Source organism: Callorhinus ursinus, unplaced genomic scaffold (genome assembly GCF_003265705.2).
Source record: "Callorhinus ursinus isolate GAN/ISIS: 27379988/994484 unplaced genomic scaffold, GSC_fseal_2.0 scaffold14, whole genome shotgun sequence".
NCBI classification, from domain to species: domain Eukaryota; kingdom Metazoa; phylum Chordata; class Mammalia; order Carnivora; family Otariidae; genus Callorhinus; species Callorhinus ursinus.
This window is the reverse complement of record NW_027397076.1, coordinates 2,168,718-2,195,320: the sequence shown is the minus strand read 5'-3', so window position 1 is coordinate 2,195,320 and position 26,603 is coordinate 2,168,718. Positions and strand designations below refer to the sequence as shown.

The following is a 26,603-nucleotide window of genomic DNA, read 5'->3' as shown; positions in this document are numbered from 1 at the left end:
GGGACCCTCCTGTGCACTGCGGGGTGTTTGGCTACATCCCTGGCCTTTACCCACTATATGCCAGGAGCATCTCCCTCTCCGTGACAACCAGATAGGTCTCTGAACGCTGCCAATGTACCCTTGGGAGCCAAATTTCCCACCAACTCCTGCTGATAACCGCTGCTCTAGGTTACTGTCTTCAAAACACCTGCCGTCTCCCAAAGTTATTAATTTCATTCAACAACAATACTTACGCAATGTCTAATATATGCCAGGCATGATTCTAGGGACAGGAGATAAAGCAGGCAAATTAATAGAAATTACTACCCTTGAGGAACTTGAATCCTCATGGAAAGAGACAGAAAATTCAAAAGAAAATGAGGGAAATTATCGTAGGTCAGATGGCAATTACCGCTACGGAGAAGTGTAAGGCAGAGAGAGGTGGCGGAGCTGGAGAGGCCCCCGGTTTAAACAGGGGTGTTTGAGGAACGGCAGCAAAGGCAGAATGGCTGGAGCTGAGCGAGTTCGGGGGCACCCCGGCGCGGCAGTATCACGGGATGCGAGATGGGGATTGCTTCTCTCCCATAATAAGCGACCTCCCACAAACAGGGCTCCTTTTTATCTTGGTCTGTGGCATCCTCTGGGCCGAGAAAGCTGCCTGGCAGATCATACCTGCTGGGTGCCCAAGGACGATGTGTCCAGTGAATGAACAAACGGATGGCTGGTGCTGGGGAGGGAGGGCTCAGGCCCAGATCTCTTCAATGGACAAAAGACAGAATTACTATCAAAAGATGCTCAAGGGCCACAAGTGTCTTCCCTCTTCGGGAACATCAAATAACAAAGGAAAAGTACTAATATTTGACATTTATCGATCCAGAGATCGTCCCAAGCACTTTATAATCTCATTTTGTCCTCAAGGCAATCCTGTGAGGTGGGAGTTCTTCAAGTCCTGAGATGATCAATAAAGTTTGTTAGCTGCCCGGATATCCTGGACCTAGAACCAGAGGGAGATGGGATGCGAACCCACGACTGCTAATTTCCAGAACATATGTAATACTGTCTTTTACAAGGAAAAATGAAACGGGAGTTCCAGGAGCACAGGGTGAATAATGTGGGAGGAGGCTGGACACCTGCAGTCCCTTAGTCTACCTTTTAAATAGTGACAAAAGGCAGCTACGCCTACGGACTGAGCGCCGACTACATGCTAAACCTCGTCTTATATTAAATGTATGGTACTATCTTCCTTCTCCCCCAGTCCTGTGTGAGGTAGACACAGCCATCCCTGTCTCACATATGAACGGAGGCTCAGGGAATCAGCAACGTGCAGGGAACTGAGGGGGGCAAGACCACAGAAGAGAGTCTGGCATGTACCGTTCACTTCCTTTCACTTTGGTATCTACAGGGTTATTGGGTAGAAGAGGGTGTGGATTTCTGGTGGGAACCTGGAATGCAAAAGGAAGGCCAAAGGAGATTCAGGTTCAGGATATGAAGGGGACAAGCTCTGGGTAACTTCACTGAACCGTAGGAGAAGGGTAAATGGAGAGAAGCAGCTGGTGGCAGGATGGCTACACAGACTTCCAGCCGGCTGAGCTCCCTCCAAGCAGGGAGTGTGGTCTTAGTCATTGACACTGACCTTGAGGGAGATCTCGAGCAGGTCACGGCTTTGGCAATGGGGTCTGTCTGCTGAACGTCTGCAACACCTTGAACTCATGGCTCTCCAGGGTGGTTGGCAGGGCTTCGGGGGGGGGGGAGCAGAACCTCTTCCCAGGACAGGCTACCCCACAGTGAATAATATTCCTGCATCCAATGTGTCCCCCTGGGGATATTTGTATTATGGTTGCATATAGATGTTCTAACTATCTGAGCCTGAAACTAACACTACTTACAGGCACAAACCTAAGTGCTGGTTTTGCATGGTTTTAGTAGACACTGAGCCTGGAGTACGCATCGAGGCAAGAGGATACTTCTTGCTCTCTGACCATCTGCCAAGAGATGTTCACTACGTTGGGAAGGCATGTCACTAACAGCACATAGCACTGGTAGAATCTAGGTCCTGTTTCACATTGGCAGTATCGCACTGAAGACCGTTCTACCCAGAACACAGGCACAGAAGGCCCGGACGGCTCCATCAGCTGTCCACTGTGGCCAAGCCTCAGCCATTACACGTGAAGTCAATATTATTTTATAGTAAATTAATTTCCTTTTATTTCTTCTTTAAATTATAGCCAGGGCACTATACTGATTTTTTTTTTGAAATTATATTTGTAGACAGTGCAATATAGGTAACCCTTGAATTTTATTCCATGATTGTAAAAAAAGGCGTTCAAAGCATTTGTTACAAAAACGAGGCAAGGGCTACTGGCAGAAGGCATTTCCATTATTTTTGTGGATGACCCGAAGTTGAGGACTCAAATGAAGTCAAATAAAATGAGACAGAGATTGGTCTAAATCAGATAAAACTCAACCAGAGATAAATATAAAACCTGTGCTTTAGGGTCAATAAATCTACGGCAGAAGAACAGAATGGGGAACCTTTGGCTAAGCAGTCACTCAGGGTGCTTTTCAGCTGAACTCAAGTTCAAGTTGAGCCTGAGGAGCAAATGGCAATAAAAGTCTGTACCGGGAGGCTGAGTCTCAAATTTTAGCATGCATCAGAATCATGCAGGGAGCATTTTTAAAGATTTTATTTATGTATTTGTCAGAGAGAGAAAGCAGGAGCGCACAAGCAAGGGGAGCGGCAGAGGGAGAGGGAGAAGCAGACTCCCCACTGAGCAGGGAGCCCGATGTGGGGCTCAATCTCAGGAGCCTGGGATCATGACCTGAGCCGAAGGCAGACGCTTCACCGACTGAGCCATCCAGGTGCCCCAAGGGAGCAAGTTTAAAGGAACAGTTAGCTGGCCTCATCTCCAGAGATGCAGATGCACTTTTTCTGGGTTAGGGCCTGAAAGCTGACATTCTAGGCAGACATTCTGAATGACTCAGAAAAGTGGACTGAGTATCCAGCTGGAGGCGTGAACCTCTGATGGTCTGATAACATCCAGAGCGTATCTTTCAGGTCAGAGTGTCGCCCTCACAGAGAGAAGCCGGGGCTACCCAGAAATGGCCAATCAGGATGGTGCAAGGTCTGGAAGCCATCTCCCACACAATTCCCTCATATGGGAAGAAAGTTTTGGAGGGCTGGTGACTGGCTTCGGACACGCAATGACACACAGTATGTTAACTTAGAAGGTGCAGTAAGAACATGTCTCCATCCTTATGGCAGAGAGATAGATGACAAAATACCGCGCAAAACAGAGTAGACTTTTCTACTGAGTCAACCATTCTTCGAATGCCAAGCATCTTTCTCTCTGGGGCTTATTCTACAAACTCTATTTCAGCTCTTCTGTGACACGAGCTTGGGATACAGAGCTCAAAAAGTGATAATCCCTGTCCCCTGAATTAGTGTAGGAGTTTTTTGTTTTTTTTTTTTTTTCCTCAAACTTATTTCCAAGCTCTAGGATCAAGTGAGAGTGGGAGGTGCTGCTGGGTTGAACAGTTTCCTTTACTTTTGGACGTTCCAGGATCTCTAATACACCAATATACAACTTGAATCTCTAAGAGATGGATACGGTGCACAGATTTCTCAACCTTATCTGTCCATGGTTTCTAAAGACGTATCAACATCTCCTGCAATGCCTCCTGGAATCAGTCTAGAAAATGCCGGTCTGGGTTTATTGCAAGGTTGGCATTCAACTCCGAATCTCGATTATTCCAGGGGCTCAAATCACACTAAGTTCATTTGTGGATATGCAAACTCTTCTCCACTAAACTGCAATCTTCCTAAAGGAAGGTTCTTGGTAGCGCTCGTTTTTAAAAAATCTTTTTCTACCCAGAATGTAGGCATTCAGTAGCAGGTGCTGAATGAATGAACTACATCCTAAAGCTAGTTTCTCTGGATGAAATTACTACAGACAGAAATCATCCAATACGATATTCCTTCAGAGCATAAACAGTTCTTGGTTCTTGAGCCAAGAGACAAGGAGGGTTCTGGGAAATGGAGGGACTCGCCTAGGGCTGCAGAAAGCCGGATGTCGGGGGCAGAGCAAAGGGTCAGCCTGCATCCCACACACTTCTGGTCAGCCCATGAGAGCTATGTGTTTAGCAGTTCTTTGGCAGGTGGTCAAATGTAGGCTCCTTTTGAATCCTTGCCATGGAATCACCATGGCATCCGGCTTCTCCTTCCCCACTTTCCTCCAGCCTCAGAGGTGAGTCAGTCCTTGCATGTCCCCATTTTATTGTTCTGTGGAAAAGGGTTCCTAGAGAAATTCCTCCTCCCTCCCTGGAGAGCCAGGTCTCCATCTGTCCGTCTCTGGCCTACTCTGGACATTGAAAGGAATGGGATACATTTTATTTTTAAATAGTTTCTTAAAGCACATCCTCTGGTTAATGTGATGTCCTTCAATTCGGGGAGGATGCATCTCGTCCTTGAGTAACCTTTGGGATCGCACGGGAACACCCCGCTCTGTAAGGCAGCCATCTCCTTTCTACTGGCCTGCCTTCCCTTACCCCATCATCTCTGGTCACCTGCTACCTGTAGCTTCCCTTCCCCTTCTCTTCTTTGCTGGTGTTTGTTTTGAAGATTTTCACCAGCGTAGGAACTGAAAGTGGGCTGAGTTTTAATGAACCTGTCATAATCTTATTAAAAAAAAAAAAAAAGTCCTGCAAACAGCTGAATGCTGGCTGAATGACAGGTTCCGGCACCTAGATGGTGGATGGACAGAGCGGTCGGGGATGAACCCATGTCTGTGCAAGGCTGTGGGACGTGCCCTTTAATTCCATCTGAACGCTTATGGCGAGGGCCCTGAGCCGGGGGCCACCTGCTCATCTGCAGCTGCCGGGGTTTAGCAGTTCTGTGACGATGGAATTAAGTTGTGCACGGCTCCCATAAGAAGGGAGGGGAGCGGGTGGGAGATGGTCAGCAGATCTTCTTTAATCTTTTAGGCCCTGTGGGCTTTGTGCTAGCAGACTGGGAAGGAAAACCTAGAAGGGGACAGAGGAAGCTGGCTGGCTATTTCCAGGAGAATGTCTACCAGGCAAGGCAGTTCTAGGAATTAATGAAGATAATACATAGGAAAGGGTCTGCTCTGATGCCCGGTGGATGCAGCTGAACTTGATCGATGGGGCTGAATCTAAATTACTTGAAAACAGTTGCTCAGCCAGGCTGTGGTCAGGAAGAGAAATAAACACGTTACAACCACCTTTCTAATGTACTCTGGTCTATCAGGCTCTTGGAGCTCCACTACCAGAGGGGAGCCTCACAAAGGGCTGGGGTGGGGGTGGGCTTATCATTCTCCATTCACAGAGAGACCCAAGGCTCAGAGAGCTGGAGTAGCTGTCCAAAAGGAACAAAAGCCAAAAAGTTCCCTCTTGAAGGCAGATTTTTCAACTTAAACATCTTATGCTTCGCCCCCCACCCACCACCACCCGCAACCCCCCGGGGATTTTTTAAAGTAAAACACAGTCAGGAAGCTGATATATGAAGTAAAATCAGCCCCTTTTCTAAAATAATATGAAAAGGCAACCTTTTCCAGATAGGGGAGAAAGACGAGAGAAAGTGCTAAGTGGCTGCATTATATTTAAGGAAAAGCAAAAAAGGTGTTTTTTTTTTTTTTTCCCCCTGACCTGAGGGCTTTGAAGACCTTAGCAAACCTCACAGAACCACCATTTTTAAAGCACAGAATGAATTCCATTCCCTGAGAGGATAGGTGGCAGAAAAGAACCCAAGAGGACAGAGACTGAGATGTACTGTGCTCTTGTTTTGTGCCAGTGAAAGCTGGCTTGCTGACCTAGTTACCTTGGTCATGCCCCCATCCCAGGGACCACTATCCTATTGTACAAGGGAGAGAACTAAGGTTCACTCAAGGAGGTGAACCATCTTGGCCAGACCTACGTGGACATTTAGTGGCCGAACTGCGACTCCAGTGTGGATCTGCCACCTTTTGCCCACACCAAGCTGAAGGCTCCGCACGGGGCTTTGCTGGAGATACCCCTTTTGGAGGCCTGCTCCATGCAGGGATTTAGGGCAAGCAGGCTCCCTCCCTGCAGAGTCCTCAAGTTCCATGAGAATCTAAGAGCTGCATGACCCATGCACTGATGTGTGCTACAATTCCGAGTCTTAAAATAACAAATCCCCATCACGAAAGTCAATGCATTCTGATGTCGCATAAATCCTTTTAGAATGATCACTTGGTGTCACTGGCTTATTTAAATGGACACATCATTTCTTTCAGGGCTTTCCTCATCTGCTCTGCACGTTAAGTACAAGCGAGCAGGGAAGTAACTCACTGCCTTTGGCATTGCGAGTAGAAGCTGGAGGTGCTCTGGATCCTTGTCTGTCTCCTGACCTCACGCTGAGTCAAATGGGAGAGGCAGGAGGGGACGTGTCATTTTTGTCATAATAAATCCCCCATGTGCCCCATTTTTCTTCTCCCTGCAAACCCAGATTGATGACCAGTGCGTTTTGGTTTTCACAGATAACCATGACCCTGATGCCGTGTCCTCGAGACACTGCAGTATATCTCTATGTGACGTTGTCTATTATTCTGGGAGGAAGGCAGAGACTCAACACACACCACGGTTTACCTGAGATTTCCCTTCTCCCACCCAACAAACATGGGGGTCACCAGCTTTACAAAAGCCTGGAGGGAATGTGTTGGGAATCCAGGCTTTGACAAAAGATCAACATGGCATGATAATTCTCTGACCAAAGGAAAGTATGGGGGGCGGTGGCAGAGGGGAGACCCATCCGATTGGCCCCACAGTGGGTTCCTAAAGGTCCAGCCTCAAAGGCACTGAGAAAGCCCCTGGGAAGGTTTGCTGGGCGGGGAAACAGAGTGCCACCTTTCAGAGGAGACCCTTCTGCTCCAGAAACATCCTGAGGCTTTCTTAGGGGGCCAAATCTTAGGCCCCCTCTCCGGATGCTTCAAAGACAGAGTCTGGGATTCTATGACAGTTTCTTGATCCTGAAGCTACTTTAGTTCAAGCTAGGAAGGTTAGTCGTTAACAAGGCATCCTCCTTACTGATCAGACTAGAGCCTCAATCTCTCTCAGCATGAGTTTCCGGTGTACAAAGCAGAGATAAGAATAGCACCTGCCTGGTGGGTTAGTGTGAGGATCAAATAAGATTAACATGTAGAAAGTACCCAGTGCATACTCGGCTGAGATGCAGAGACACTGCCTTAGCCATTATTAAAATACTTCTAAACCAGCTAATGGAGAGCCGCTGCTCAGAGCAGCCTGGCTCCTCTGGGGGGTTCCTCAGACTTCCTCACCATCCAGCAACTCAGGGGTTAGGGCCCAGCTGGGGGGCCGGGGGGTAGCCTCCAGGAGGTGTGTGAAAGGCTGCTGGTTAAAATTCTTCCCCTGGAAGATGTCACAGGAAAAAAATTACACAGAGTGAGGCATGCCTGGATGTTCTGGCAAACGTCAGCTAAGGAATGTCCCCCATCTCAAAGGGTGGCCTTCACAGCACTCCCTGACTGGCATCTCTATGGCTCCTCAGGACACTGACTCCAAACCTTTCTTTCCTTGTCCTCCTCCAGCTTTGAGCCCACTACGACCCCATCTCTGAACTCTCACCTCTGGAAGCTTGACTGTCTTCTGTTTTTCTTTGGCCTCTGGGGCCCCTGTATTTGTGCCTGACCTCTCTGTGGAGTCTGACCCTCAGCTCTCGGAGTTGACTTTTTGGCTCTTCCCCCTACAGCCTGGCCTTAGTCTCCAAGACCCTTTGGGTGGCACGGCCCCCAGGCACCCGCCCCACCCTAGTGCAGCTGGTCTCAGATGCCAGGTCCCGGTCCTTCTGGGCCTGACCGAACCTACTGTGCCCTGAGCTCCAACTTCTAGTCCCGACAGAGGTCACACGTCTGCGTCCTTTGAGAACAGGGTGCCAAAGCAGTGGCAAAGAGGAAGGGAAAAGGGCGGAAGGATCCAGAAGCACGGCGACAAACAGACACTGACAGGCCTGAGCTTAAGGAGAGGGAGGCCGCTCTAGTTCCTTATTGATACACTCTGTGAGTTCAGGGGCCATATATGGCCCACCTGGCACAGGGTCTAGGACACCCTAGCAACTCCAGACACAGTTGTTGAGTACAGAATGAATGAATGAATGAATGATACCATTAACAGAGATGCTTTCGCCACTGAGATAATTAGCAGAAATTATGTCACTTCTGACCAGAAACTTTCAGAATCAATAGGATATCTGCTACTTTCCTGCCTGTACAAGAAGTATGAATCCAGACGAATCCTGACTGCCTATGGTGAAGACAGCTCCAGCAGGCCTCACACGGACATGGAATGTGAGGAAAATAAACTTCTGTCGTGCTGAGAAGCTGAAACGCTGGGGTTCTTTATCACTACAGAATGATCTCTGTATCAGTAGAGCCAAGGAACCTACAGGTCATAGTCCTAAAAAAGCCCCATGGGATCTAGGTCTCAAGGTTAGTCAGAAGAGGGGCTTTTTGGTGATACTGCCACGGACAGCCAAAGTCCGATAGGTACTGTGCCTGTAGTTGAGGCTCTAAGAAAGAACTGGAAGGTCAACTGCGTAGGTACCGTCCACTACAGAATTCAGGAGGCCACAGGCTCCTCCTGTGCTTTCCCTACTTCCTCCCTCAGAGAAGAAGCTCTGAGCCCTCACATCACCTTCCGAAACGCCCGCCAGGTGCCACCCTCATGATTTACCTGTGTTGTAGCCCCTTCCGAGGGCAGGCCAAGGGCGGTGATTTTTCCACAGGTTTCCCAGGTACCAGTCACTCTGGTTCTCGACCAAGCCCAGGACCTGCTGACCTGTAAAGTACAGAGAAAGCAAAGGTCTTAGAAGAAGCCAGGCCATGTGCAACAGTGAGAACCAAACAGGAGATACAGTCATGGTGGATCATCACAACAGTGGCTTTCATTAGTAAGCACCAGGCCCTGATCTACGTGCTTCACTTGTATGAACGTATTTACTTCTCACACTTCGCTAGCCCCACCATTTGGAGGCTGCCCAGAGTAGCTAATTAACTTGTCCAAGGTCACCCAGTTACTCTGTGATCAAGCCAGAATCCCAAATCAACCAGCCAACCATGGGTCCAACCATCCCTTAACTCATGCAACACCTCTGTGCTTACTGGCACACCTCAAGTGTTCCAGCTGCAATATTTCCCATGGTATGCTAGTTCACTGGCTTTCTGGGCATCTGCTGAGATCATCTGCTGCCATCAGAGGGAAGACATGCCCTTGGTGCGGGAGATGGAAGTGCACAGACAAGAGCCCCCCTTTGGGCTGCAGACCCCCCAGTGCTCTCTCACATCCACTTTATCTTGAATTGACAAGCCATGGTGTCCCGTCAACGTGGGAGTGTTTTCTAGAGGAGCAATTGCTTCTCTGCCCCAGCGCTAGGCTCTGATATTGGCCCCGTGTCTGGTGCACCAGGGCCAACAAGCAGAGGTGAGCCAGTCCTCTTAGTAACTCAGCATCTTAGGTGAGTCGGTCACTCCTCTCCAGTTCTTAGGGCATCCCATTCCTGGGACTCCAGGCCTTCTACGGGGGGGCAAGCAGGGCATCAGATCCCTCTACCCTCCACGAGACAACCCTATCACGCCATTTGCAGGAGATATTCCCTTGGACCTACCATCAGCTATTTTATAGACCAGGAAACTGAGGTTCACCAGGCCCGTGATATGCACAACTATGGTGGAGCAGACACATAATTCAGTATTTGTCTGATGCCCAGATTCCTTCCACTGTCTCAGTGCAGTCTTGCTTACCTTTACAACAAGTGTTGGAGGCAGGAATTAAAAACCCACATGTTATAGGCAAAGAAACTGAGGCGTGGACAGTTTAACTTGCTAAGGGTCCCATGACTCATAATCACTGTCTTCCACAGCTAACCGATGCCTTCTGGGGCTAAAATCTTTATTTTATTGGCCAATCTGAGAAATACAGACCTTTCTGACCAAAGGAAAGCCCAGCAACATGTTAAGAAAAACACAGTGGTTCTCCCAGTACACCACGCTGCGTGATACAGAACCTCCTTGGTGTGATGACAGCCCCCTGAAATGATGGTGTGTGGGTTTGGTGTAATTTATTTGATCCTTTTATCGAGCTCCTATCTAAATCATCACCCCAGCACAAATACATAAATTAGAGGCATGGGAAAAATACTACCACCCACTTTGTCATTGTATATGATCACATCCAAAACTTGTAGAATCCCTCAGAAAAACCCATCACCAATTCAGGAAGGGCAGGAGCTGATCAAGTCCACCCGCAACAAGCTTGGGATGCTCATATAAAACTGAAGGCTGAAATCTGAAAGGCAGGTTGTCCTCTGCTGAGAAAGCTGTGTGCTGCGTCCGGATGCTGGGACCTCATTCGAGAGCTCATGCGATGGCCTCACATGGAGGTTGGGGGGCGGGGCCGAGGGGCTGCAGAGTCCTTGGGGCAGCTGATTCACAGTTACCAATGACCCCAGGTTCGGTATAATGAAGGGCGTCACGTGTTCAGAAATGACAAAAGGGTAATGCTCTTTCACTGAATTTAGGGTGGCCACCTGAGTTTCAGGTAAGGTCATCTTCAGCTACATTTAAATCCAAATTCTGTGCTCTGTCATTCTATGCATTGTGTTCGGCCCCGATCTACTTCCCCAGAAGCTGCCTCTACGTAGCCACACTTCATTCCTGCCACATGGAAATGTACAGTTTTGTTGCTTGCATTCTCCCTTCTGGCTCCTGCTCATATGGCTCTTGCTTGATGAGAAATGTCCTTACCCTCGGCCAACCCCGCCTGGAATCCCTTCCAGCGCGTCTCCAGCCTGAAGCCAGCTATGAACACCCCGAGTGTGAACCCTTCCCTTGGCTCGCCCCTCAGGTGGGAGACAGCTCTATCTAGCATTTCCAGCACTTTTTGACTTATGCCCTGTCAAGGACAGATGGGTGACATGCAGGCACATCCATACCTCATGTGTAAATATCCACTCCTCCATCAGTCTAAGGGCAAGGACTGAGTAGTGTCCAACACGCTAATGGGCGCTGATAAAATTTTGCTAAGTAAAACTCTCCTGACTGGGAGCCCCGTAATGTTAGTGTATTAGTATCCCCACATTTTCAAAGCTGCAGAGCATTTTGCCTTCCCCTCATTCACCAAGACCCACACATTCTCCCAGGATTCTTACTTAGAAGTGTTGAGGAATGAGAGAATTAATAGAGGATATGAACCCCACATTCCCAGATACTGAACCAATTTCGGGGTAAAAAAAAAGGTGAGAGCAAAATGTCACCTTACTGTTGCAAGTTAAAGGACTTAGTGTAGATATTCATCATGCCAAAACCCCGACCACGGTTCAATAAAGTTCTAGAAGGACCTAACTGCTGTGCTAGATGGATGTCCAAAGAAACCCTCATGGGTGGGCTTGCTCTCTTTCCGAAGCTTCCAGGAGAGCCTGGATGATGCTAGTTAAAAACAGCTCTCACACAGCACTCGATACATTCCAGCCCCTGACGCATCCAACAGGTCAGGGTCTTCACAAGCCCACTTGCAAAACCCAGCTACCATTTTAATCATCGACAGAGCGGCTAATGGCTGCTTTTTTTTTTCTTTTTTAAACCTTAAAGAGGGCTGGTGTGTGTAGAAGAGTTGTTTGCCACCATCGTGAGCAATGCAGCCCAGGTGCAAATTGAGAGCAGGTGAATTTGGAGAACATGACTCGAGGTTCAGCATGCGTCTCACTTCTCCTCTGGAGACCGAGACCTTGAGTTCAAGCCTTCGGCAGAGCAGTGGGCCTAGCGGTGTGTCTGGGCGCTGTCACCCCACCTCTGCAGTTTCCCGTACGTGTGAGGAAGACACCAGACTTGCCAGACAGAGCTGAGTGGGAGGAGGTGTCGATCTTGGTGAACAAGGGGGGAGCAAAATGCTCTTTCCGAAGCTTCCAGGTGGGCCTGGATGATGCTAGTTAAAAATAGCTATCACTTATATAGCACTCCATACCTTCCAGCCCCTGGCATGCCAAACAGAATTCCAGCCATTGGGTCTAAGTCATCTGCATCAAAAAGGACCAGGTAATTGGAAAGCACGTTGAAGTCGGAGAATTATTGATCCAGGTCTGGAAGCTCTGTCCCTGCTTTAGTCGGGGGTGAGGCTCGCTTGTGGGGTCCCTAGCACACGATAAGCTCTTATGGCATCTAAATCTTGCCCACAGACCAGCCGAATTCAGTGCAGCCTCCAGTGTTATGCTTCTTGAGGACAGAGAAGTGATGAAGAAAAGGAACGCCAGAGCCAGACTGCCCAGGTTCAAATCCTGGCTCCTCCACTAAGAACCCCCAACGAGATACCTAACCTCTCAGTGCTGTTACTTCCTTCACTTATAAAGGGAAGTTAATTCTTTTTTTTTTTTTCTCTTGAGGCACAAGGTGATTTTGTGTTTTTTGCTTCCCCAAATGTTACCACTAATAATGCCTGGAAAACCAGTAAAATGTTCAGTAGGTATTTGCTCTTATCCTTATACCCAGGATTCCCTGGTCCCTCTCTGTCCCATCTGGCAGCTTCAGCCACCTCCCCCGCTCCTTCCTTAGCTGACCTGGGCCTTATTCTGCCTAGACGTTGCTTTAGTTTTATATCAGCTAAGGGTTTGCTGTGTCAGAGACCACACAACAGACTAAGGAATCAAAGACAAATTAAACACGGTCGTTACCCTAGAGGCAGCTAGAAGAGGAGGCAGATAAACAATTAGGAAGCAGCCTGGCACTCGCGGCAGCAGAAACACTGATAAGCGGGAGGAACGGAGGGCAGGGAGTCATCGATTCTGTGGCGGACGGTGGGGGATGCGGGCTGGGCACCTCCCCGGGGCCGCCGGCTGCACAACGATGGGCTCCACCTGCCCGGTCCACACAGCCCTCCACACTCCCAGGCTTCCCCAAGAACGGTGCTGCCTCACGTCACCCTTCTCGGCAGAGGCCCCGCCGCTCCCTGGTGACAGTCATCGTTTCCAGCTCTGCCAATCCCAGCTCATCAGCCAGGCGGCATCTGGTCCCCAGCGGTCAATGTCTAAAGCTTTAGCCTGGATGATGAGAGCCCACGAGGCCTGCCATCCCATTAAGAGGTCAAGTCTCGGGGGGCAGAGCAAGATGGCGGAGGAGTAGGAGACCTAGATTTCGTCTGGTCTCAGGAATTCAGCTGAATAGGGATCAAACCATTCTGAACACCTACGAACTCAACAGGAGACTGAAGAAGAGAGTAGCAACAACTCTCTGAACAGAAAAGTGACCACTTTCTGGAAGGTAGGACGTGCGGAGAAGTGAATCCGAGGCGATATTCGGGAGGATAGACGGCGGGGGAGGGGCCTCCGCCGGCCGCTTCTGGCAAGTGCTAGAGCCGCGGAGCACAAAATCGGACCTTTTAGAAGTTGGCTCCGTGGAGGGACGTCGCTGCAGTGGCTAAGCGGGGGGTGGAATCCTCCCGGGACAGTGTGGTCTCAGGACCCTCGGGGTCACAGAGAGACCGGGGGTGCCTGAGTGCGCCAGAGCTCCCAGGTATCGGAGCGGGGAAGCCGGCTGCAGAGACGGAGCAGAGTCGCGGGCTCTCAGCTCGGGGTTGCCATAGACTGTGACCCGCGGCCCAGTCGGGGCACGGCTCCTCCAGCAGGGACCCAACAGGCGGCAGATCCGGGGAGACTCCCCTTCCTTCCCGGGGAGGAGCGGTGCGGGAACGCACTGCAGGGATCTGCTGGGTTTGGAGACTCTGCGCGGGGTCGGGTACCAGAGATAGCAACGCTCGGTCACAGGCCGGGTGAGCACGGGGCGCGGCCGGAGACCGGGGACACGGGAGTGACTGCTTTTCTCTGGGGGCACAGTGAGGAGCGGGGCCCCGAGTTCTCGGCTCCTCCCGGTAGAGATTGGGAGGCCACCATTTCTGCCCTGGTCCTCCAAGGCTGTACGGAGAGCTTGCAGGGAACAAAAGCTCCTGAGAGCAAACCGGAGCAGCTTTCTTAGCCCAGACCGACAAGGGCGGGGCAATTCCGCCTCCGGCAAAGACATTTGGAAACCACAGCAACAGGCCCCTCCCCCAGAAGATCAGCACAAACAGCCAGCAAGCCAAGACCAAGTTGATCAATCAAGGAGAACGGGAGAACTCCAGCGCTAGGGGAATACTGCACATAGATTCATGGCTTTTTTTTTTTTTTTTTTAACCATGATTCATTATTTCATCAACGTTAATTTTTGTTGACTGTTTTTTTTATTTTTCTTTTTCCCTTTTTTTTTAACCAACATCTTATCAATCCCTTTTAAAAAAAATTTTTTTCATTTTTCATTTTTAGAGTCATATTTTATCCCTTCATAGTAGTTACCCTTATTTTTGGCATATATATATATAAGTTGTTCTCTCTTTAAAATTTTGAGGTACAGTTTCTTCTAACAGATCAAAATATACCCTAAATCACTAGTGTATGGCTTTGTTCTAGTCTCCGGCCTGATCACATTCTCTCCCTTTTTCCTTTTTTTTTCTTTTCTTAAATCTTCTTTCTTTTTTCAAACAACTTATCTTACCAAGTCCTTTATAAAACCTTTTATAATTTTCATCTTTACACTCATCTTCCATCCCTTCATTGTATCAACCCTTATTTTGTACATATATGTCTTTCTTCCTTTAAAATTTTAGGAGGCACTTTTTTCTAACAGACCAAAATACGCCCAAAATCTAGTGTGTGGCACTGATCTATGCACTAGCCTGATCATATTTGATCATATTCTGCTATTTTTGTATTGTTTTGTTTTTGTTTTTATCTTTTTTTTTTCTTTTTTCTCTTTCTTTTTTCTTTCTTTCCCTTTCTTTTCCCCTGGTTTCAGGTCTTTTCTGATTTGTATACAGTATATTTGCTGGGGACGTTGTAAACCTGTTAGCATTTCGTTCTCTCATTCATCTATTCTCCTCTGGACAAAATGACAAGACGAAAGAAATCACCTCAGCAAAAAGAACAAGAGGTACTACCATCAGCCAGGGACCTACTCAATACAGACATTAGTATGATGTCGGACCTAGAGTTCAGAATCATGACTTTAAAGATACTAGCTGGGCTTGAATAAAGCGTGGAAGTTATTAGAGAAACCCTTTCTGGAGAAATAAAAGAACTAAAATCTAACCAAATCGAAATCAAAAAGGCTATTGATGAGGTGCAATCAAAAATGGGGGCACTAACTGCCAGGATAAATGAGGCAGAAGAGAGAATCAGCGATATAGAAGACCAAATGATGGAAAATAAAGAGGCTGAGAAAAAGAGAGAGAAACAACTACAGGATCACGAGGGCAGAATTCGAGAGATAAGTGATACGATAAGACGAAACAACATTAGAATAATTGGGATCCCAGAAGAAGAAGAAGAGAGAGAGAGGGGGGCAGAAGGTATATTGGAGCAAATTATAGCAGAAAACTTCCCTAATGTGAGGAAGGAAACAGGCATTAAAATCCAGGAGGCACAGAGAACCCCTCTCAAAATCAATAAAAATAGGTCAACACCCCGACATCTAATAGTAAAACTTACGAGTCTCAGAGACAAAGAGAAAATCCTGAAAGCAGCTCGGGAGAAGAGATATGTAACCTACAATGGTAGAAACATTAGATTGGCAACAGACCTATCCACAGAGACGTGGCAGGCCAGAAAGGACTGGCAAGATATCTTCAGAGCACTAAACGAGAAAAATATGCAGCCAAGAATACTATATCCAGCTAGGCTATCACTGAAAATAGAAGGAGAGATAAAAAGCTTCCAGAACAAACAAAAACTAAAGGAATTTGCAAACACGAAACCAGCCCTCCAAGAAATATTGAGAGGGGTCCTCTAAGCAAAGAGAGAACCTAAAAGCAGCAAAGAGCAGAAACGAACACAGACAACAGACAGTTAACAGTCACCTTACAGGTAATACAATGGCACTAAATTCATACCTTTCAATAGTTACCCTGAATGTAAATGGGCTCAATGCCCCAATCAAAAGACACAGGCTATCAGATTGGATTAAAAAACAAGACCCATCCATATGCTGTCTGCAAGAGACTCATTTTAGACGCAAAGACACCCCCAGATTGAAAGTGAGGGGGTGGAAAACCATTTACCATGCTAATGGACACCAAAAGAAAGCTGGGGTGGCAATCCTTATATCAGACAAACTAGATTTTAAAACAAAGACTGTAATAAGAGATGAGGAAGGACACTATATCCTACTTAAAGGGTCTATCCAACAAGAAGATCTAACAATTGTAAATATCTATGCCCCGAACATGGGAGCAGCCAATGATATAAGGCAATTAATAACAAAAGCAAAGAAACACATTGACAACAATACAATAATAGTGGGGGACTTTAACACCCCCCTGACTGAAATGGACAGATCATCTAAGCAAAAGATCAACAAGGAAATAAAGACTTTAAATGACACACTGGACCAAATGGACTTCACAGACATATTCAGAACATTCCATCCCAAAGCAACGGAATACACATTCTTCTCTAGTGCCCATGGAACATTCTCCAGAATTGATCACATCCTAGGTCACAAATCAGGTCTCAATCGGTACCAAAAGATTGGGATCATTCCCTGCATATTTTCAGACCACAATGCTTTGAAACTACAACTCAACCACAAGAGGAAAGTCGGAAAGAACTCAAATACATGGAGGCTAAAGAGCATCCTACTAAAGAATGAATGGGTCAACCAAGAAATTAAAGAAGAATTAAAAAAATTCATGGAAACCAATGAAAATGAAAACACAACTGTTCAAAATCTGTGGGATACAGCAAAGGCGGTCCTGAGAGGAAAGTATATAGCAATACAAGCCTTTCTCAAGAAACAAGAAAGGTCTCAAATACACAACCTAACCCTACACCTAAAGGAGCTGGAGAAAGAACAGCAAATAAAGCCTAAACCCAGCAGGAGAAGAGAAATCATAAAGATCAGAGCAGAAATCAATGAACTAGAAACCAAAAGAACAGTAGAACAGATCAACGAAACTAGGAGCTGGTTCTTTGAAAGAATTAACAAGATTGATAAACCCCTGGCCAGACTGATCAAAAAGAAAAGAGAAATGGCCCAAATCAACAAAATCATGAATGAAAGAGGAGAGATCACAAACAACACCAAAGAAATATAAACAATTATAAGAACATATTATGAGCAACTCTATGCCAGCAAATTAGAGAACCTGGAAGAAATGGGTGCATTCCTAGAGATGTATCAACTACCAAAATTGAACCAGGAAGAAATAGAAAACCTGAACAGACCTATAACCACTAAGGAAAGTGAAACAGTCATCAAAAATCTCCCAAGAAACAAAAGCCCAGGGCCAGACGGCTTCCCAGGGGAATTCTATCAGACATTTAAAAAAGAATTAATACCTATTCTCCTGAAACTGTTCCAAAAAATAGAAATGGAAGGGAAACTTCCAAACTCATTTTATGAGGCCAGCATTACCTTGATCCCAAAACCAGACAAAGACCCCATCAAAAAAGAGAATTACAGACCGATATCCTTGATGAACATGGATGCAAAAATTCTCACCAAAATACTAGCCAATAGGATCCAACAGTACATTAAAAGGATTATTCACCATGACCAAGTGGGATTTATTCCTGGGCTGCAAGGCTGGTTCAACATCCGCAAATCAATCAACGTGATACAATACATTAACAAAAGAAAGAACAAGAATAATATGATCCTCTCAATAGATGCAGAAAAAGCTTTTGACAAAGTACAACATCCTTTCTTGATCAAAACTCTTCAGAGTATAGGGATAGAGGGTACATACCTCAATATCATAAAAGCCATCTATGAAAAACCTACAGCGAGTATCATTCTCAATGGGGAAAGGCTGAGAGCCTTTCCCCTAAGGTCAGGAACGCGGCAGGGATGTCCACTCTCACCACTGCTATTCAGCATAGTATTAGAAGTCCTAGCCACAGCAATCAGACAACAAAAAGAAATCAAAGGCATCCAAATCGGCAAAGAGGAAGTCAAACTCTCACTCTTTGCAGATGATATGATACTGTACGTGGAAAACCCAAAAGACTCCACCCCAAAACTGCTAGAACTCATACAGGAATTCAGTAAAGTAGCAGGATATAAAATCAATGCACAGAAATCAGTGGCATTCCTATACACCAACAACAAGACAGAAGAGAGACAAATCAAGGAGTCTATCCCATTTACAATTGCACCCAAAACCATTAGATACCTAGGAATAAATCTAACCAGAGAGGCAAAGGATCTGTACTCAGAAAACTATAAAATACTCATGAAAGAAATTGAAGAAGACACAAAGAAATGGAAAAACGTTCCATGCTCATGGATTGGGAGAATCAACATTGTGAAGATGTCAATGCTACCTAGAGCAATCTACACATTCAATGCAATCCCCATCAAAATACCATCCACTTTTTTCAAAGAAATGGAACAAATAATCCTAAAATTTGTATGGAACCAGAAGAGACCCCGAATAGCCAGAGGAATACTGAAAAAGAAAAGCAAAGCTGGCGGCATCACAATTCCGGACTTCCAGCTCTATTACAAAGCTGTCATCATCAAGACAGTATGGTACTGGCACAAAAACAGACGCATAGATCAATGGAACAGAATCGAGAGCCCAGAAATGGACCCTCAACTCTATGGTCAACTTATTTTTGATAAAGCAGGAAAGAATGTCCAATGGCAAAAAGACAGTCTCTTCAACAAATGGTGTTGGGAAAATTGGACAGCCACATGCAGAAGAATGAAACTGGACCATTTCCTTACACCACACACAAGAATAGACTCCAAATGGTTGAAAGACCTAAACGTGAGACAGGAGTCCATCCAAATCCTAAAGGAGAACACAGGTAGCAACCTTTTCGACCTTAGCCGCAGCAACTTCTTCCTAGAAACATCGCCAAAGGCACGGGAAGCCAGGGCAAAAATGAACTATTGGGATTTCATCAAGATAAAAAGCTTTTGCACAGCAAAAGAAACAGTCCACAAAACCAAAAGACAACCGACAGAATGGGAGAAAATATTTGCAAACGACATATCAGATAAAGGGCTAGTATCCAAAATCTATAAAGAACTTATCAAACTCAACACCCAAAGAACAAATAATCCAATCAAGAAATGGGCAGAAGACATGAACAGACATTTCTCCAAAGAAGACATCCAAATGGCCAACAGGCACATGAAAAAGTGCTCAACATCGCTCGGCATCAGGGAAATCCAAATCAAAACCTCAATGAGATACCACCTCACACCCGTCAGAATGGCTAAAATTAACAAGTCAGGGAACGACAGATGTTGGCGGGGATGTGGAGAAAGGGGAACCCTCCTACACTGTTGGTGGGAATGCAAGCTGGTGCAGCCACTCTGGAAAACAGTATGGAGGTTCCTCAAACAGTTGAAAATAGAGCTACCGTTCGATCCAGCAATTGCACTACTGGGTATTTACCACAAAGATACAAATGTAGGGACCCGAAGGGGTACGTGTACCCCAATGTTTATAGCAGCAATGTCCACAATAGCCAAACGGTGGAAAGAGCCAAGATGCCCATCGACAGATGAATGGATAAAGAAGTTGTGGTATATATACACAATGGAATATTATGCAGCCATCAAAAGGAATGAGATCTTGCCATTTGCAACGACGTGGATGGAACTGGAGGGTGTTATGCTGAGTGAAATAAGTCAATCAGAGAAAGACATGTATCACATGACCTCACTGATATGAGGAATTCTTAATCTCAGGAAACAAACTGAGTGTTACTGGAGTGGTTGGGGGTGGGAGGGATGGGATGGCTGGGTGATAGACATTGGGGAGGGTATGTGCTACGGTGAGCGCTGTGAATTGTGCAAGACTGTTGAATCACAGATCTGTACTTCTGAAACAAATAACGCAACATATTTTAAGAAAAAAGGAAAAGAAGAAGATAACAGGAGAGGAAGAAAAGGGGCGTATGTCAGAGGGGGAGACGAACCATGAGAGATGATGGACTCTGAAAAACTGAGGGTTCTAGAGGGGAGGGGGGTGGGGGGATGGGTTAGCCTGGTGATGGGTATTGAGGAGGGCACGTTTTGCATGGTGCACTGGGTGTTATGAACAAACAATGAATCATGGAACACTGCATCAAAAACTAATGATGTAATATATGGTGATTAACATAACAATAAAAAAAATTAAAAAAAAAAAAGAGGTCAAGTCTCAGGGGACTCCTCTTTGCGGGGGGCGCGGGGGGGAGGACACGGGCTGCCGGTGTGAGGCCTCCCTCAGCACCCTGCACTGTTGCGTCTTCTTAGGAGTTATTATAATAAAACACCGGGACTAACAGAAAAGGCTTTGTCATTGTTTTCTGTGCGGCCCTGTGGTTATGATTAAGTGTGCTGTTCCCGTCTTCCTTACTCCAGGCACAAGTTAACTTATGAAAATGAAGCTGTCTTCTTTGCTTATTCATACATCACCACTAACAGCCAGACAAGAGCGAACAAGCTTGCTATTCTGCTGGGGCCCTGGTGTCGGTGTCACTAGTCAGCAGATGGATGGCTCCAGGCTGGGAACTCCCCCTCGCTCCCTCCTTCCGCAGCTTCGGGGCTCCAGGCAGGGCTCAGTCCAGGAGGTGAGGCCCCAGGAGCAGGGGATGGTGATGCTTCCATGGGGCACGAGGGGCACCAACAGGGCAGGCTGGGAGGGAGGCAGCATGGTAAATCAGAAAGGCAAAGGGATGGCAACCCAGACTGAAGAGAGTTCTAGCCCTAGTTCCGTAGGGCTTGGCCAAGGTCTGACTTTTCCTGAGCCTCACTTTTCTTTTTTTACTGTAAAATGGCAAAAATAGCATCTACCTCCCGCCTCCAAGAATGGATGTGCAGATCACATGAGACATAGGTCAAGCACCTAGGTCCTGATAGGTGCTCACCTAAGGCGTTGCCCTTCCCCCCTGTAGTGATGGTCACTGTGCGTGGTGTCTGAGACGTCCTAGCAAGTGCTGGCACTAGCTGCATAGACTGGCCTCTGTGAATCTGACCCCACCGCCCCCACTGTGTCCTGCTGGCCGCTGCCCCAACACCCCCAGGCCTTTTTTTCTTTTTTTTCCCCAATATTTATTTTTTTTCTGGGCCCTTCTGAATCCATCAGCTTCTGTGACACTCAAAGACCTCCCCTTTGACGCTGGTGCTCCCCAACTCGCGTCCTCAGCCCCCTTTCCATCATCTTCTACAGTTTCTCCCTGGATGACAGGATCTACTCCAGTGGCCTCAAATACCACCGACAGGAAGTCAATCCCCCAATCTCCATCCCAGCTCAGACGACTCTCCAGAGCTTCCACTCTTAAATCCTTGCTCTTCACATCTTTGCTGTAACTGAATCCCAAAGATGTTATCCGCTATTTCTCACCTGTCCTCTCCCCTGTTCTATCACCCCCTCAATCCATCTCCTTCCTGGTTACTTGGCAGATCACACTCGATCACCTTTCCCTCAGGGGAGCCTTGCCATTCCATTCTGCCCACACAGAAATATTTTCAAAGTGTAAATCTGATCATTTTGCTTCCTTGATTAAAAAGCTTAATGCTCCCAGGCCCCAGCAGAGTGTGGATGGATGGATGAAAAATAAGTACTATCTATCATCAACCATCCTGGCTCATCTGGAACTAGTAAACTATCTGAAGGGGACGGAAGGGGATGCTTACAGGTTAACCTCTCCAGGTAAATACCAGGGACAGGTAGTTCTAACTCTGATCACAGATGCTCCCAGGGCTGTCTCCTTATCCCCACCCCCAGGAAAGCTCCTGGATGCACACAGAGAGTCCGCCAATCACTGCTGCATATCAAACCAGCTCTGCTCATACCAGCAGGGGAATATTAAAATGTTATAACCAGGGGCTGTCCAGAGTATCCGCAGAGAAAGCAACAATGATTTCCCAACCTCATATTTATTCTAAGAAGCTATTTTAAAATAGGAAAGCCTTTAATAGTACCATTCAGGGCATGTCTGGGTGCAGGATGACTAATAATAAGGAAAACATATAGGATCACATTACCATTTACTAAACATCTTTTAAAAACTGCTGTGCACCTGCCCTGGATGCCCCCAGCCAGTGGGTGCAGAATAAAGCAATCTCTTAGAAGATGCCACACGAAAGGGTATTTAAGCAACCTGAATGGGCTGAAAAGGACTCTTTCTGAACCTGCATGTTTCACAGATCCTACATCCTCCATTTAGCTCTGCCTAATTGCACTCGCGGATCACAGAAATTCATAGGCACAGCGAAGGTCTGAGTACGCACTTTGGGACCACCTGCTCTTACAGGTGAAGCCCAGAGAAGGGGAGCGAGGGGTTTTAGGGACACACCACCCACTGCTGGGGCTCTACCGCTGACTTCATGCTGGCCATGTTCTCTACGCATAAGCTTCTCCAACTTGGCTGCCTCTTCTTTCCTGGAACATGAATATAATTCTCACCTGGTTTAAATTCTAGCTCTCCTGCACTGGAATGGTAATCCTGGGTAAATTCTTAGTTCCCCAGTTTCCTCCTCTGGAAAATGGTAAAGGTTATCTATTTCATGGGGCTCCACTGAGATGCTCAAGCAGGTTCCTGTGTCTCAGGTTCATACTGCATGGCCTTGAGTTGGAACCCATGTGCTCTAGTTAAAAAGGTCCTTTCATCAACCATTTGGTTGCCTTGGGGGTGCCTGATGAAGCTCGATTCATTGTTCGGGCAACCTCGATTTCATTTAGAGATAAAGACCCCATTCTTGCTGACCTTGATAGCTGAGGGATAATCCCTTCTAAGAGGAATCAGAATCTGTGTCATTCCAGAAGGTAGAATTAGGCTGAATGAGTGAAGATTGGAGGAAGATAGATTTTGCTTCTTGGAAGCAAGACCGTAAGAGTTCCATTAGAGTTCACCAAGATGGAAACAAGCTGCCTTTCTAGGGAGCAGCTTCTGAACACTGGCATGGTTCTGGAAGAGGCTGTGTGATTCCACCCTCATCCAACGGGTATTCACCGAGACCCTCCTCTGCAGGGGGCTCTTGACAACTGCTGGAGACACAGCACCGCAGAAAACAGACCGAGTCCCAGCCTTCTGGATTTTATGATCTCTACAAAAAGTTTCTCAAACGGTATAGCTATCATCTGCCAGGCCCTACCCCTAACCTCCTGAAGCAGATTCTCCTGGGGGAGGCCTGGGGATTTCTCTGCAAAGACACCCCCATTAATTCTCATGCATGGCAGGTTTGGGGACCTTTGGAGTGGGAGGGTCACCCAGCAGGCAGGCTGTGGGAGGGGCATTTCTGCATTAGACTGGATGGCCTCAAAGCTCCCTCCCAACATGACTGAGCAGTCTTTCTTGTAAGCCCCCACGAGCTTCCCCAGCATGCCCCTCCTGCTGTACTGTCCCCGTGCATTCTTCCCCTACTTGCTCTGCAGGTGTGCGCACACAGCTGCCCTGTGGTGGGAGCCTGTTTTCCTGGGCAGCCCCCTTTCTGTGAGCACTTTGCCCAGGCACCGGGATACGCGCTTTCCATGCACTGCCTCTGAGGACCTTACACCAACCCCATGAGGTGGGCACTGTGCTTATGTGTATCGTCTGCGAGGAAAACTGAGGCTCAGAGAAGTCACATCACTTGTCAAGGACCCATGGCCGGGATCACAGAACCTGGGCTGCGTTCACGTCTCTCTGTTGCAAAAGCTTCTGTCTCCACACCTACTCTCAGCATTAGGAACAATCTGCAAGGCATCTCCCTCCCCAAGTTCCACCACCGTGGGCAAGGCTCCAAAGGACAGGAGAGAATGGGTAGAAGGCCCAGGTAACGATTCCATCTGCCAAAATGCAAGAAGAAGTCCCCACGCACCCTCTTGAGTCAGTCCCAAGTGGGCTCACATTAACTTAACTTAGTCTAAAAAACTGCTCAATCTCAAATAACGATTTCTCTCTTCTTCCTTCCCTGATCTCTGGTCTTTGGAGATGGGAAAAACTAAAAAGGAACACAGGGCCAGCCACCGGGCTCTCTTCCAAGGTTCTTATCACACCGACTCCCAGGATGCCTGGCTGCTGTGTCCTCTCAGTCGAGGCCTTGGCCAGGGGGGCAGAGCCGGCCTGGGTCCAGCTACAACCTCCATCTGCGGACTTCTTGGATTTTTTTTTGAAAAACCGTGATTTGTTGGCAGCTGTGAGGTACTCCGTTCACGGACACTCCTTTGACTCACTGGTAACAGTGCCTACAAGAAATCACCTCACTCTGCCTACTGGGGCTGCAGGAAAAAGCACCTGTTTGTAGGATTCTAAGGCCACCAGAAAAGCTCTGGCTTTTCCAATTATAGCTGACTCTTGAACAACATGGGTTTGAACGTGCAAGTCTACTTACATGTGGATTTTTTTTTTTTTTGGTAAATATAGTACAATACTGTAAATGTATTTTCTCTTCTGATTTTCTTAACATTTCCTGTTCTCTAGTTCGCTTGCTTGTAAGGATACAGGATATAATACATGTAACATACAAAATATGTGCTAATCAATTGTTCATACTATCAGTAAGGTTTCCAGGCAATAAGTGGGTAAGTTTTGGGGGGAGTCAAAAGTTATATGTAGAGTTTTCAACTGAGTGGGGTGGGGGGTTGGTGCCCCTAACCCCATCACTGTTCAATTCAACCCCATCAAAGATCAACTGTATTAACTGTGCAGTTACTAGTTAAGCACCAGCCCGGGGCATGAGGATGCAATGGTGGGTGAATCGTGAGATGGTCCCTGCCTTCAGTGCAGCTTAGGACGTATGAGTTTGCTAGGGCTTCTGTGACAAGTACTACAGAGGGGGTGGCTGAAAGGCCAGAATTTATTTGGAAGTCGCAGATCGAGGTGTTGGTGGGGTTGTTTGTTCTGCGTCTTTGCTCCTTGGCTTATAGATAAATGCCTTCTCCCTGTGTCTTCACGTGGGAGGTCCGTCTGTGTGTCCTAATCTCTTCTTCTTATAAGGACACTAGTCATATCACATGAGCGCCCATCCTAATGCCCTCATGGTACCTTCATCACCTCTCTAAAAACCCTCTCTCCAAAGGCAACCACATTCTGAGGAATGGGGGGTTAGGACTTCAACATATGAGTTTTGGGGGACATAATTCAGCCCATGACGTAGGGCAAGATCACTGTATAATCACACCAACCAATGTGGAACTGTGACCCTGAAGGGCTGGGGGAGGTGAGGTCAGAGGTCAGAGTGCTGCCAGGGTCTGTAAGAGGGGAAGTCAGCCAAGGAGGTCCTCTGAGGAGAGAAGGATCCGATCGCCGTCTGAAGGAAGATGGTAAGAGTACCAAGGCCAGGGGGGGGGGGGGGGGGGGGACGGTGCATGTTAAGATCCTGCAGCGGGGAGCTTGACAAGGATGAAGGATATGGTGTCACGGAAAGATACCTGGGCTCTGTCTCTGGTTCCTGGCACAGAGCTCCTCAAACCCTTGGAATTTCCTGAGTGGTAAGGGTGAACAGGAGCATCTTTTGTTGTAATGAGGTGACTCCTAGTGGGCCCCTAGAGAGCTACATGGAGGGCTGGTTGCCAGAGAGACAGTCTTAATGATTAGAAACTTGGGACTTTCGCCCCATTGCCCAACCTCCAGGGAGGGGAGAGAGGACAGAGACTGAGTTCTCACAAACGGCCAGTGATTTAATCGATCATGCCTACCTAACGAAACCTCCATAAAGACCCTAAATGATGGGATTCAGAGAGCTTATGGGTTGGTGAACTCATGGCGGTGCTCGAGGGCGGTGCCCTCAGAAAGGGCATGGCACCTCCACTCCCTCCAGCCCTGCCTTAGGCATCTCTTCCACTTGGCCGTTCCTGAGTGGTAGTCTTTAAAATCAACCACTAATAGTAAGTAAAGTGGGTTCCTGAGTTCTGTGATCTAGCAAATAGCAAACCTATGTGAGGAGGGGGGCTGAGGGAGGCCCTGAGTCGGTAGCCAAGTCGAACGGAAGTGTGGGCAACCCGGGGGCCTGATACTCATGCCTGGTGTCTGAGGGGCAGGCAGGCCTGTGGGATGGAGCCCGTGAGCCTGCGGGGTCTGACGCCAACTGCAGGTAGTAGTGTCAGATCTGAATTGTAGGATGCCCTCTTGGTGTCCTCCGAGAGTTGGAGCACCGGTTGGTGTCAGGAGGAAAAACTACCTCTTAAGGGACTAACAGCCAGCATGGCTGAGACACGGACCCCACAGAGGAGGCAGGGGAGGAGACCGCACCCGGGAGGAAATCTGTGGGACCCCACAGTCCAGGTGCAGAGTGAGGAGGCTTTTCCTCAAAGGACAAGAGGGGGAACACCTGAAGGGTCCGAGGCAGGCAGGACCATCTGGCCACAGGACACTAGGCACCATCTGCGAAGAAGACAATGTGGACGGTGCCCTGTGGGGTGGTAGCAAGGAGGTGCCATACAGCCCCAGCTACAGTCAGGGAAGGCCAGTGAGATCGGAGTTTGGGTCTGAAAAGGACATTCTCGCTGCTGTGTGGGAGATGGATCAGTGGATGCTTGGAGGGATTAGAAATCAAGGGTCTTTATTTTTCTTTCTTTCCTTTCTTCCTTTCCTTCCTTCCTTCCTTCCTTCCTTCCTTCCTTCCTTCCTTCCTTCC

The 26,603-nt window shown here is 47.5% G+C and overlaps 1 protein-coding gene across 8 annotated transcripts in view; it reads right to left on the bottom strand.

The window, feature by feature from the left end:
• Positions 1 to 26,603, bottom strand: part of LARGE1 (LARGE xylosyl- and glucuronyltransferase 1) — a 548,382-nt gene that overhangs the window by 113,818 nt on the left and 407,961 nt on the right. For all 8 annotated transcript variants that reach the window (XM_073900333.1, XM_073900329.1, XM_073900330.1 and 5 more), the window contains one exon: positions 8,701 to 8,805. In XM_073900333.1, the coding sequence (XP_073756434.1) occupies positions 8,701 to 8,805 (105 nt within the window). The remainder of the gene's footprint in view (positions 1 to 8,700; positions 8,806 to 26,603) is intronic.